Source organism: Agelaius tricolor, unplaced genomic scaffold, assembly GCF_023055355.1.
Source record: "Agelaius tricolor isolate 1412-34295 unplaced genomic scaffold, bAgeTri1.0.p SCAF_8, whole genome shotgun sequence".
Taxonomy (NCBI): Eukaryota; Metazoa; Chordata; class Aves; order Passeriformes; family Icteridae; genus Agelaius; species Agelaius tricolor.
The window spans coordinates 4,007,555-4,021,349 of record NW_027269268.1 but is presented as its reverse complement, the minus strand read 5'-3'; the positions used below and the strand labels follow the sequence as shown (position 1 = coordinate 4,021,349).

The 13,795-nt window shown below is 49.5% G+C and overlaps 1 protein-coding gene across 1 annotated transcript; it reads right to left on the bottom strand.

Annotated features, from left to right (window-relative positions):
- Positions 1 to 495: 495 nt before the first annotated feature.
- Positions 496 to 13,578, bottom strand: BMP3 (bone morphogenetic protein 3). The gene is made up of 3 exons (XM_071431407.1): positions 12,519 to 13,578; positions 4,511 to 5,400; positions 496 to 2,549 (listed from the first exon to the last, which is right to left on the bottom strand). The coding sequence occupies exons 1-3, from the start codon at positions 12,835 to 12,837 to the stop codon at positions 2,358 to 2,360; spliced, it is 1,401 nt and encodes a 466-aa protein (XP_071287508.1). The 5' UTR covers positions 12,838 to 13,578; the 3' UTR covers positions 496 to 2,357.
- Positions 13,579 to 13,795: the final 217 nt, after the last annotated feature.

Genomic DNA, 13,795 nt, shown 5'->3' with positions numbered 1-13,795 from the left:
TGCACCAGACATATAGCTTTCAAGAAAAAAGGCAAGAAAAAAGGCAAGAAAAAAAGGCAAGAAAAAAGGCAAGAAAAAAGGCAAGAAAGGCAAGAAAAACAGAAACAGGGAACAGGACACAAGGATCCTGTGAGTAACAATGTCTTGGGGAGCGCCACAGAGAATAAAAAGGAACACGAGTGAGGCATGGAGAAAGACAGAGAAAAAAACAGATACACAGCAAGGACAGAGGGATACAGAGACACAGAGGGAAACAAGGATCCAGAGGGGAAATGACCACAGGACGTGGGGCAGGATGCTTCTCCTCCAGTCACTACACAAGTGCAGCTTCCCTGCAATTCCATGCTCAGTGTCTCCTCCCAGCTGCACAGGTGAACAAACAGGTACTGCCAACGTTTCCTTCCCTCAGGCAGCACAGACCCACCGGGAGAACCTGGAATCCAAGGATGGATCTAAACATGGGAGTCCCACTTGCTACTCTCTCCACCTTTTCTCCAGCTTAGCCCTGGGCTTGGAAGCAAAAGAGACAAACATTTAAAAACAAAACTTGAGGTGTCCTGAGGCTGCCCAGGCCTGGGAGGAAGCCCTTCCCACCAGCCTCTTGGCCTTTCCCCACTCTGAGGAACTGTGGAAACCCACATCCAGACCCTTGGCAGACAGCCTGGGATGTTTTCTGCACAACAAACCCCACAGCCCTGAGCACCAGAAGAGGTTCAGGAAAGGCTCTCCCAGGCGGCCCTGAATGTTCTTGGAAACGTCTGAGTGCCACACAGGAAAACATGGATTTTCATTTTAAAGCCATTTTATTTTCCACTTCTCCGGAATTCTGAGCACAACGTCCACATGACTGGAGGAAAACAATACAGAGCAGACAAGCTTATCCATCAGCAGTGAAACATGCCCTTCACCCTGCGGGTGCTCCTGTCCTTTGGAGCTCCCCTACAGTCCTGGCTGCTCATCTTTGCACTGACAGAGAAAACTGCATGACTTGAAGAGTGCTGAGATAAAGGAGGATACATTAGGAGGGCCATGGATACAAAATAAATTAGAAGCATCTGTAAAAGTTTCTTTCCATATACAAAATAACTTTTCTTTCTTGGGGGTGATTTTCACTTTTTTAAATTGACACTCTGTACACAGATAAACCTTTCCCCAGAAATCATTTACAAATGCTGGTTTTAGAAGGAAAAAGGAGCCACTAAACCCATCCTGCAAACTCACAAGCCTCTCCTCAGCTGAGGGTGCCAGTCTCTGGGACCAGCCCTGCCCCAGAAGTGACACCCTGCTGCTGCTGATGAGTTCAGGGCCCCCCGAGGATGGAAGAACCAAATCACCACCTTGCCAGCTAAATCAGAGCACTGAGTGCCCCTTTCCTCCTGAACAGCTCCATGGAGGGTGACTCCAGCATCTTGTTGGGCAGCCCCTTCCACTGCCTGACCATCCTCTCCATGAAGAAATTCTTCCTAATGTCCAGCCTGTCCCTTCCCTGGTGCAGCTGGAGGCTGTGACCCCTGGTCCTGTCCCTTGTTACCTGGGAGTAGAGGCCACTGCACAGCCTGGCCACAGCCCCCTTGCAAGCAGGCAGCCCACAGATTATTTGGAAGACTGTTCTAGAACTCGAGGTGAACAAGTCATTCAGCCATCTGACTGAGAGTGGCATTTCCACAGCCCTGGCCTGCTGAGTGTCTATAGCAGAATTCAGAGGGACGCCCTCAGCAGGGGTGCTTGGAGCTCCTCTGCCCGGGGCTGCTGAGCTCCCAAGGGCTCAATTACAGAGCACTGTCAGGAGAAAGGAACTCGCACACAAGGTGGGTAACCTCCTACCAAGGAGATGCACGGTCCCCTGGGCTTACCTACAGCTTTCAGGATGTCAGATTTGTTTTGCTGCCTTGAACTACTCTAAAACCTAAGGCAAGAAACTTAGCTTTAAAATGAAGACTATTACATTTCTAACCTCCCCTCGCCGTTAGTCACCATTAGAACAGAGATAGGAAGTACCAGCCTGTGCTGCTTCCAACATCTTGTACAAAAATAGATCACTATGTCCTTTGGGCAGTCTCAAAAATCTGCAGATCCTTCCTTCCCCTCTCACTTCCAACAGGTACAGTCAGGTGCCATTCCCAAGCCTTGTGTCTCGGTCAGAATCACGGTCAAATGAAAATTGTGTTCACTTCCCTTGGAATCGCTGTTTGGAATCCATCCTGCTCCCACTCTCACTGACTGGATTTCTTTACATTTTCTTGTCCAAAGGAGATGCATGGCAGTGCAAACATGAAGCAGGTATGATGAGACTCCTGCCCACCCCTTCCCCAGACAGCAAGCCCTCACCCTGGCATTGCCCTCAGCCTCCCAAGGCGTTATCTGCACGCACAGGACTCCACTGTCATGTTGGGGTACACCTTCAGAACCACGTTCTTGTTCTCATCAAAGAATAAGATACTGAGGGAAGACATTTTGTCAGGAACACAGCAAGGCTCGGGGATGCCGGGGACGACTCCAACAGCTCTCACAATGCTCTGGATGGTGGCGTGGTTGGATGGCTTCATGGCCTGCAAGAGAAAGACACAGCAGAACATGTCACTGCACCCACACTGCCATGGATCCACTACTCTACAATAACATTGCTTTGTTGAAGGGCCCCGTTGAGACCCCTCAGCTGGAACATCTGCAGCCAGTGGCACTGCTGAGGAAGTGAGCCTCCAAGACAGCTCTGCTTCACACTAAAGTGACATTTTCCTCAGGGGAGGAACTTCAAAGGGCAAAGTTCCCTAAATTCATAAAAAGGGACACCAGAGCTTGGGTTTGAAGAGAAAGAGCTCTGAAGAGAAAGCCAATCTGCCTGGTAAGGTAACTCTTGATCACAAAACCAGAAGCCATTTAAGGTGTTCATAAAAATAAAAAACCAATGCAGAGAAATGAAAAGCACAAAGTTTTTCTCTGAAGCCTGAAATGCTTCCTGATCCAAGTATCTGTACAAGAGATAAGTGAGCATGAAAAATACACAAGATACAGCTTTTAGCCGGGGACTTTTGCTTAGGCTTTTAGAGTTGTTCTTACACACACAGTCTGGGAATCAAAACAGCTTAGTGTGTATCCCATCACATGGCCCTGAGAAATACACAGAACCATGTCATTTTGGCCAAATGTTCAACTTGCAGTTTTGCTGGAATGAGAGATGATTTGGTTCTGGGAAAAAAGAGTCAGTCTTAAGGGTTAGATATGAACCTACAAAAAGAGCAGGAATAACTGTGAATTCCAGCTTGTCATCTCTTTTGCTCAGCACATTAGTACATGAAGTTTTAAATCCCCATCTAAGCTGATCAAAGACATTTCTGTTGCTTTGCTTTGAATCCAAGAGTACCTATACCCCTCAGCAGTAGCAGCCAGGAATTTAAAAACAAGTTTTGGATTATCATTTCTGTCTTCAAAGGGAAGTGAAAGCTCTGGTAGCCCCCAGCCACGTTTCCTTACTCAGCTACTGGGCAGCATTCTCCCCAGAATAACTGGGGGCCCAACAGCTGTCCTGAGCCTGCCGATCACATGCCACAAGGTAGAACACCTACTGCCCTGCGGGGTGTTCTTGCAGCTGGGTTACAAGCAGGGCACAAAAGGCAGCTGTGAGCTCTCATTTCTGACAGGAAAACATCTCTGTGGCCACAAGCTCTATGCCAGGTCATGCTCCCAGCACAGGTGGGTTGGACAGCAGTCAAACCAGCTGGCTAGAACCAGGGCATGGCTAAAAACATGCACATCTGGAGGTGTGGGTGGCACATCTGTTCTCCATTACCCACCAGGTTGCTAACTCTAGGGGCTCACCCTCAGCAAGGGAACGTGATGTACCCAGAGGCACAGGGTAGTCTGTTATTGCCTGAGGGTCAGGGTATCCCTCTGCAAACGCACTCTCAGTAGCAGCAGATCCTGTGATGCCAAGCTTTGAAGCCCACCCTGCAGCTGGAGCTAGGCAAGTCTTCTCCTCCTCCAAGAAGAGGACCCCACCTTCTGCAGCTTGCTTTGCCTGGGCTCCATCCCCTTGGGTGCTGTTCTTCCACCAACCACTTTCAAAGGGAGACTCCCTTGCCTCCCTAAGCCACTGAAATGCCACATATATTTTGGAACCAACTGCTCTGGCTTCTCTGTGGCAGGACCAAAGACTCTGGAATGAAAGGCTGCAGTGAGTCCAAGAGCCCTACCTTTACTGATGTTTCCTGCAGCTGTTACTTGTGCATGCCCCTCATTTTAGGCCAGCCTCAAATCCCAGGTTTAAGCAGCCTCCAGGACCTACTAGAAATGTTTCTAAGAATGACACTGGACATTTGAAAAAGAGTTCATCAATCCAGGTCACAGGGCTAGGAGCACATCAGCCTCCCCTGCTACTCACATGCAACCAGCTCTTACAAACCATGGGATATTTTGAAAGTGAGTGGGCCTGGATCCATTGCTTTTGGATCCTCTCAGACATGGCAAACAAAATGCCCAGTTTATGGTAACAGACAGTGAAAAAGCAACATACCTTTGGAATTGGGAATTGGCATTCTCCTGAGCAGTAATAGGCGTCGAAGGACTTGGGGGAAATAATCCACTCGCTCCAGCCGATGTCTGCAAAATCCACCTTGAGGTAGCGCCGGGCGCAGCTCCTGGGCTCGTTCCACTGCTTCCTCCTTGCCTTCTTCAGTGTCTGCTCATCAAACTGCAGAGTCTGGCTCTTCTGCAGATGGCTCTTCCTCTGCTTCTTCTTGCTCCTGGCCCTGTCTGTCAGCTGTGGCTGGAAGGTCTTGTAGGGCCTCGTGCCCTCCCACCTCTGCTCCTCCCCGTACTGGTACTGGGCTCCTGGGAGCTCGTTGTTCTGCAGTGGCAACAGGACGCTTGCAGAGCGTCTCCTCCTCCTGTGGCCTTGTGGCTTGGGAAGGACCCTGGCCAGAGGATGACGGTGTCCTCGCAGAGTGGACACAACGCTCTCAGGCTCGGAGATGGCAGAATCGTTGGCGTAAATCAGGATGTAGGGCTCGTGGGAGGAAGACACCCTTTCCCAGGGATGATGGCCGGGCAGATCCATTTTAACGCTGATCAGCAGCTCGTTGTTTTGCTTTGCCTCGTGCAGGAGCTGAGTGATATCCTTCCACTGCCAGGAGAGGACATCCTGGTAAGCAGAGGAGACATTGATGAGGAAATGTCCCAGGCTCCGAGCCGGGCTCCCAGCTGAAGGAAAGGTCCAAACTGAAAGGTGTATCTGAATTTCAGGTTTCCTGTGCTGGTGATGGGAACAGCCACTGGGCTGGGAACAGTTCCACTTCACATGCAGCAGATCACCAATATAATAATACACTGAGGCTGACAGGACATTTTCAGACTCTGTGAGTGATGTCAGGTTAAAAACGTACACCTCCTGGCCCTCGGGGCTCCCTAGAAAAACAAGTAATCACATAAGAATACGGGCATCTAAAAATGTCATCCAGAGGGGACACAGGGCTGCTCTGACAGCCTTTTGGCTAAGTCAGACACTAATCACACCTGAAGTTTCCCGCTAGAGCAATCAGTTACACTGGGTACATTTAGTCATTCCATCCTGGACACTTTATCAGTTTTCATGCCAGAGTTAGAAGGTATTTAATCATACAGCTGAAGGCAGGCAGACAGTACTAGAGTAACCCCAACAGCCCAAAGAAAGCCAATCCAAAACCAGATTTGAGGGGTCGTGGGGTGGAACACGTGGGGGACTCTAACCCCCACAAAGTGCAACAGCAAGGCTCAAGAGGAAGGTGTAATTTTTCTTTTAAAAATCCCTGTGGGCTGCAGTTATGTCTGTCCTTCAGAGAAAAGAGAAATACAGATCAGAATATTAGGCTGTAAAACCAGGCTGGCAGGGAAAACTCAAATACAGTGTAGCTAAGGTATGGTCTGCAGCCCCGCCCAAAGGGCTGGAAACATTCTGACACGTGATGGAAATGGGGGCATGCAGAATTAAATGCTTTTTGGACACCATGGCGTGTGAAAAGCCTCTCCAAAGGGTCAGTCCAAGCAATGAGAAGCACAGAGATGGCCATGGACTAGGGATGACCAGCCACACTGCTCCCACCCTCCACACAAGGTAAGAAGTCCCCTGCCCAGGCAAGTGAAAACATCATTTCCAGTACTCATCTTTCACAGACATTGACAATTTCATGTTTTGTGCCTCCAGCCTGCAGTATCCCAATGGCCAGTGCCACTCAGGTAAGTGTGGCAAACGCCTGGACTCTCCCTGTGCAGCCCCATCCTACCCCAGCAATCCAAGCAGCTTCCTCCTCTTCTGGACATTTTTGCGTCATAGTATTCCAATCAGTACATTAAAAAAAGCAGGAAGAAAGAGAGAACCCTTCTCCCCAACTTAGCAGATGCACTGCTTCATGGAATTATGGAAAAAAACTCCATGTTTTCTTCAGCAGAACAGGGCCAAAAGAGTGAAAAGGCCAAATAACCTAAGGAATAATCTTTGTTTACACGTTCAGCCTCACCTGACAGCAGAGCACATAGGTAACTTTCTAAGTGCTGAAAACTCACATACCACTATAACAGATGCCTAGGGAACTAGATTTACCTGGAGTTCTATCCCACTTTTTATTCCTCAAGCCAAAACCAGTCCTTGATTATGCTTGCACCAGGCATACATGAGGACCTGATCTCTGCTTGGTTTGTAACCACTGATGTAAGAAGGTTATTACATACTTTGGGATGTAATAAGGTTAATACACACTTCTGCAGGGCACTGAGTAGATCAGTCTCAGGAGCCAGAATTCATGGTGTCTCATGGGCATCTGTTTAAGAAGCTATTATTTGCATCACTGCTATATGCTGAAGGACAAGTTTTGATCTTAATTTTTATTACCAATGCCACTTAAAAAATCCTGCCTTTTCTAAGCTGGCATATTGTATTAAAAGAAAAAGGAAGCTCCTTTTGTTCATCAAGAAATTCTGGACAGCATGGGGCAGACAGAGGGAGTCTATAGTTTTGGTTAAAAGCTAAATTCCAGCCTGCAGCTCTATGCCAAGACAAAGTACTTGCAGTAGATGGTGCTATTTTCCTACACAACCACCTCCAAGCTTCAGCAGCTCTGAGTTCTCCCATCTTTCATCTGCAAAATCACCTCAAAAACAGTTACTAGTGGCCAGCACAGACATCTGTGGATCCACCAGATTCCACCTCGAGAAACCCAACTGCATAACCTGGGGTTCCATCAAAATTTGGGAGCACCGGGTCCAGTACACCACTTGTGTGACACCAATACCTGACTCCCACGTGTGAGCATTGCACTGAAATAAGTGTTCCTCAGGCTAGAAATTACCCTTAAAAATAACAGGCATGTCAAGGAAGCTTTAAAATAACTACAAAAGCAACTTTTGCTCAGGAAAATTTCATTTCATTGAAACAAGACTTTGTTTTTGCTTTGCTGGAAACCATTCCAGACTGTTTACTCGAACCCAGCTCCTGGCACAGCAGCTGAAGTACCTGTACCTGCTGGATCTTAGGGGCACGGATCACACTTCCTCACCTCCCCACACCAACCCACAGCTGCAAGGAAGGCCTGTGACTGGCATTAGAAATGTGTTTTTAAGGAAGTGCAGTAGGTCTGTCAAGACCGAAGTTGTTAGCACAGGCAGATTCCTGTCACAAGGGGGATTTCAAGCATCAATAAGCTGGAATGAATCTGCTAACATGTGGTGTGTTTACCTTTATAGAGGATGCCCTGACATTTTTATGGACTGCCAAATCTATCCCACGGGTGAAAAAGGATGCAATAACGAGGCCTATTTAGTTATACAGTCACCATTAGCCATCATTTAAAGGAGATCTTAAAGAGGTGCCCTTGTGCCAGGGCCTGGTTAAGAATGGATCGGCGTTTCCGGTGTAAAATCCTGTTCTCATCACTTCACAGCCCATGTACAAAAGTTCACTAGGAGCTGGAAACAGGAACAAGTTCCTCAACAAAAACAGATTTGGAAACCAGATTTTCTCTTTTCTCCCATCTTCCTCTTACTTGGCTGCTGCTTCCTAGTTACCAATTTGTGTTCTGTGCAAAAGGAAAAGATGGGATGCAGTTCTCCCTTTTGAAAGGGCATAGGACTGGGTGCCAAACTGGTTTTACTAATTCTTATAGCAAAGCAGGTAACATCACAGCAGCTAGCAACTTGATATAAAACAGCAGCAAGTTCACCACAGACTAAAGCTATCAGCTGCTCAAATAAACAACTTGTGTAGAAACAGCAAAGCTGCATAGCCGGGACCTAACTTACACGAGGGTTTCACGGTACGAAACCCACAAATCTGCACATTGCACAGCCTAAGTGTGCTGCACAGTGGCCACTTGATCTCTTTTCTCTATATTTTAAGCAGGAGGACCACAGCAGGTGTGAAGACTAAACACAACATCTAGCTCAAAGCTGGCACAAGCCAAGCAGGCTAAGGGGGTACATCCACAGCAGACATAAATATGGGCAGAATCCTCACAGCCATGATTCATTGCACTGGGGTGAAAAGCAACTTGTGCACAGCCTGTGCTCTGATGCCACAGCTCCTCAGGCTGAAGCAATATATTCTAGAAACAGGGACCGGCAGGGAACTGCCAACACAGGTCGTTCACATGCATGGCACCACTGTGAGACACACAGTGACAGAAGCCAGAAAATTCTGTCCTGAGAGACCAAACCTACAGATCCTGCCCATTTGCTTCAGAGGCTTGCAGATTTGGGCTCATCTGCCCAAATCTTAGCTTAATGTTTGTCAAGTTCCTGAAAAATACCAGGATGCTACTGCTTGCATTGTATTTACAGGAGTGCAGCAAAAAAAACAGCAAACCCCAAAACTGAAGAAATACGCAGAAGGAAAAAACACAAGTCTCCTGACTGGATATTTGTAAAGCTCTTGTTGCAAAGAGCCCCTGATACTCTGGTGCTCAAAGGGGCCAGCATTTGGCCTGGACTGGTTTCTACAGGCTGATGGCAGCCGGTGAGCTCCGTTTCCCCGTTTGCGTGGGCACTTCGCACCACAACAAAGGAAAGAAAGGCCTTTGGAAAGGGAGGAGAACATAGCTCTAAAACCACAAGAATTGGCCTAGGGGCAGGTGTAATACCTGAAATTACTTGAACTTCAGTCGTTAAAAAAGAGTTTAAAGTAATTTCTGATTGTACAGCTTTACTATAACACCATTAGGAGGACCTTCCAAACAAAGTCAGGACTCATTTGCAAGCCGTGCTCCTTAAGTGATGCTAGGATTAAAAATGCTTTCAGAAGCAAACCTAATCTGCATTTGAGGCTTTTATCTTTCCGCTCTCTTTTATTTCTTCGTGCTGTATGTGACCTCCAACTCCTGAGCCTGGGCAGCCACCAGCACACTTCCAGAGGCAGTGCTGAGGGTAAGCACATTTCTGCTCAGGTCTCTTCCAGGAGAGACCAGTCGTGTACAGACACCCCTGCAGGACCACAGCTCCAGAGTTCCCTTGCCAGAACTGCCTCAGTGCTCCACTGTGGCTCATGTTCTTCCTATATGTCTTTTTAGAGTGACAACGGATGGAAAACCACTCACTCCTGTGGCACCCACAGGTAAAGAACTGGAAAAGGCCTGTCCAAAGCAATACAAGGACTACCAGAGCTGTCCCAGAAATGTCCTGCAACAGTGAGAAGAGCTGCTGCAGAAATCACAGGCTGAACATCCCTCAACTCAAATACAGAGAAACAAATTAGAGCAGTTAAGTCCATAAAAGAGAACAGTACTAAAGTGTAACTAAACACTCAGAGAAAGATATATGTACATCCTCACTGCACTCCTCATGGATTTCAGGCTTGGGGTTTCTTTTCAGTTTTGTCACAGCCACAGGTTCCTTTTCCTGGGCTATTTAAACTGTACAATTATGCGCCCAGGTAAGATTTAGCAAGATTAACAGGAAACAAATTTGCCTGAATGATCACATGAACATTCATCAAAATCAATGGCCAAAAGCCCCAGCCCAAACAAGCAACTGTCCAGCCTGGTTGTGAAGTCTGGTGCATGAGAGATTTCAGGGCAGGAGGCTTCAAAGCAGTGCCACATGGGGCTGAAGCTCTGGTCCCATCCCCTCAGAGAACTGAGCCACAGAAAGAGAAACTTGCTTTTACCAGGAATGAGGATGCTTGTTTTGATCAATCAGTCTTAGCTGGGTTTTGTTGGCTGTTGGTTACAGGGCCACAGCTGCCACATGCGACACCCCTGTTCTCTGACTAGAAACAGGGATGAGCTTCAAGCAATCCTACGAGCTTTTGGTCTCATCACACAACACTCCAGAGCCTCCAAAATCTGTCTGCTGGGTTACCTGGGAGATTGGGGAAGGGCCTTTCCCATGTGCTGCAGAAGAAGCAGAAGCCCCTGCAGAGGAAAAGCAAGGACAGAAAGGTTCCACAGCTACCCTTGAGAGCTCAGAAAATTTGTGCTTCAGAAAAGGAAGAGTTTCTCTCGTGAAAATGTCAGACTAAATTGCAAGGTTAAACTGAAAATGAAACCACTGAAAATTTGCTTCAAGACCTCTTGCTGTAGATGGAGGAGACATGGGACAATTCTGGGGGAACTTCTGCTCCCAGCAGACAAAAAGCTGAGTCCTGAAGGGGCTGGCAGAGGGACTGGCAAAATGTGAAGGAGCAATAGCAACATCACATATTAAATTAACTGATGCATCCCATTAAGGACATGGGGAAGCCTGTGGAAGACTGAAATTTGGAGCCAAGGAGCGCAACAGTGAAAGCAGAGGATCTAGAGACAAAGTACCTTGAAAGGGGAATACTGCTGGATGTGCCATGTTCATGGCAGGCCTTGTCAGGCAGTTGGGCCCAAGGGAAGAAGACAGAAAAGGTCTTTCCATTGCACCCACCACCCTGAGGAACATCAAATATAAGGGCTTTCTGGAAACAGATTTTCTGCCATCAATAACCACACAAAATAAGCTGCTGCTGCTGCCAACAGCAAGAGAAAGACAACAGCTAAATGGTTAAATATTTTGCATAAATAGTTATTAAAGTGTCAACAATTTTAAAACCAATTTATTGCTTTGGCACTCGATCTGTGAAAGTATTGGAGGAGGAAAAGGATTAGCAAGCAGTGTGTTTATAGGACTGCTGCCACTCAACATCAAGTGAGAGTACTAATATAATCAGAAAGACCACAGAGATGGGATTTCAACCAACAACATTCTAGGTTTAGAACAATAAATGGCTTTAATCAGATATCTGTAACAGAGCAAATATTGCTCTGCTAGGGTGATTAACAACCTCTCCTTTTATTGGGAGGGAGGGGGCTGTAGTGAATATTACATCCTCCCCTCTTTTGGTAGGCTTAAGTCAGTGAGAGTCAGGGACATGAGACTTCACGAAGCAAACAAGCCACGTTAGAAAGGCAAGAGAGCTCTTCAGAAAGAGCAGCAGCTGGGCAGAGTCCTGGCTCTCAATGCTCCAAACCCAGGGTAAGTACTCCTCTAAAGCCTCTCCTGTGGACAGAGAAACTTGCAGAGTTGAAACCTAAGACACCAAGCAACTCATTCCTCATTGTATTTGATCTCTGTTCAGAGCTGCCTTATAAAAGACATTGTTGCTTTTGAAGAAGCAAGGGAGCCTGCCACTCACAGCTCTCTTTCCTAGGATAGGAAGGACCTGAAGCAAGTCACTGAACCTCACAGACAGCTCTCACTTTTACTGATGCTTGTCTAAGAAAAAGCCACTGGGTCAGCACACTGGTGTAAAGAAAAGCAAGAGACTGGCAAATGGGGCTTCTTTGTGTGCCCTGACAGCTGTCCCACACACAGCAAGGTTTTGGGTGCAGCAGATAAGGGAAGGACATCCCAGCGATGCTCATCTTTGGCTTCTGGCCATTCCATTTAGCCCTTGTGGAGCTCACATGCACAAAAACCACAAGAGGGAAGGATTAGGGTTAGCACCAAGACAGTGACTTTTCTCTTTCTGCTAGGACATGGTTCTTTTGAGATGCTGGCATGTTAAACACATCCCCCTCCCTTACAGAAAATGTTTTTACATTTTCACCCATCTACCTGTGCATGCCAGTGTGTATTCACGGAGAGATGTAAGCGCCCCTTCCAAAGATGCCAAGATGAAGTATTTATGACACCTAAGTCATGCTTCAACTGACCTCATTTGCCACTGCATCTCATTGTCAGTAAACCCCAAACCATGGCACGGCTCCGTCAGGCGCAGATCAGCCCTTGGCTCCAACAGAAGCTACAGGTGCAGAACACCACTAACACACGGGGGACTCCGGAGAAGATCTGTTAATTACTCCACCTCCCTCGCACTGTACTCAGCTATCCTGATGACAGTGATGCCCGATGCAGAGCAGAAGTAGTAAGGCAATAAAGTACAGGACATAACCTAATACACGACAGTCCCCGCAGGAAGGGATACTCCTCCAATTCTCTCATTTCTCCCCTCCACCGCGCTCTCCGGGCCCCACCCCAGCGATGCTCTGACCCCGCGGTGCTGCCCTCTTTCCCCGGCCGCGGAGCGCACTCACCTGAGGGCAGCGGGCGGAAGCCGCGCACCGTGTTTCCCCGGCGGAGCCACGGCCCGGCCGGTGTCGGCGGGTCACGGTACTGCTCGTAGAGCCGCAGCATGTGCTCCGCCACTCTGTCGGCCGCCGCCGGCCGCCCGGGCCGCCGCTGCCCCGCGCCGTCCTCACCTGCGGGGGCCCGGGCGCGGCCGGCCCGCACGGCTCCCGGAGCAGCGCGGCGCCGCAGCCCGAGCCGGCGCGGCCGCAGCGCGTCGCCCAGAGCCAGGCATAGGCAGCCCCATCCCAGGCACAGGCACAGCACCCAGCGGGCTGACCACGCCATCCCGCCCCTCCGGCGCGGCGGCGGCGCCCGGGGCCCCTCGGCGCGGCCGGGCGAGCCCGGGACTGCGCGGAAAGCGCGCTCGGGGCGTTCTCCTCCTGGAGAAGGAAAAAAGGGGAAAACGGAAAAAAAAACCGACAAAAAAGCGAGGCGGAGGAAAGCTCCGCGGTGTGGACCGCCCTCCCTTGGCGGCGGGGAGCGAGGGTTTTATTTTTTATTCCCAGCCGTGCAGGTTGCTGTCGGGGCAGAGGCGGCGGTGCTGCTGCTCCCGGCACGGCCGGCACTCGGTGCAGCCCCGCGGGGAAAGCGCGGCGATCGCCCCGCCCGGCCTCGCTGCGGCGGGGCCAAGTGCGGGGAGCCGCCACCCCAGGGGAGCGCAGCCACGGGACGGGACCGACGGGATGGAGGGAGGGGATGCTCTGGAAACTCCATCCCCCTGGGCGGACGGCGATCCAGGCGGAGGACGGTCCCCTGCCCGCCTCCACCCAGCCCCTCCCAAAGGCCGTACCATAACGTGATCGCATTAAAAAAAAGGGAAAAAAATATCAGGAGTAGTAGCGCACTCACGCTTCTCCCCTGGAACGTCTGAAGGCTTGGCTGGGAGCGGAGCACATTCCACCGGGCAGGTGGCAGCGATGCTCACCGAGTTGTGCTGGGTTTCTGCCTGCCCCTCCCGAGTACCAGCCAGGCTCAGTGACCCTCGGCTTCCTCCAGCCCGGCCAGGAGGTGCCCTCAGCACCTGGAGCCCGTGGGAGCAGACGTGCACCTAGAGCAGGGCACGGCAAGGTGTTCATTGCTCAGCTGAGACAATTCCATGTGCCTCCCGCATTTGCTGTCTTTCAGCACCAGAGGACAGAAACGTCTCACCCGCCCTTGGCAGTGCCACAGCCTCACACAACAGCCCAGCACATACGATGCTGTGCCTTACCAAATCTGCTTTGGAATAAAGGGGTGCCTCATC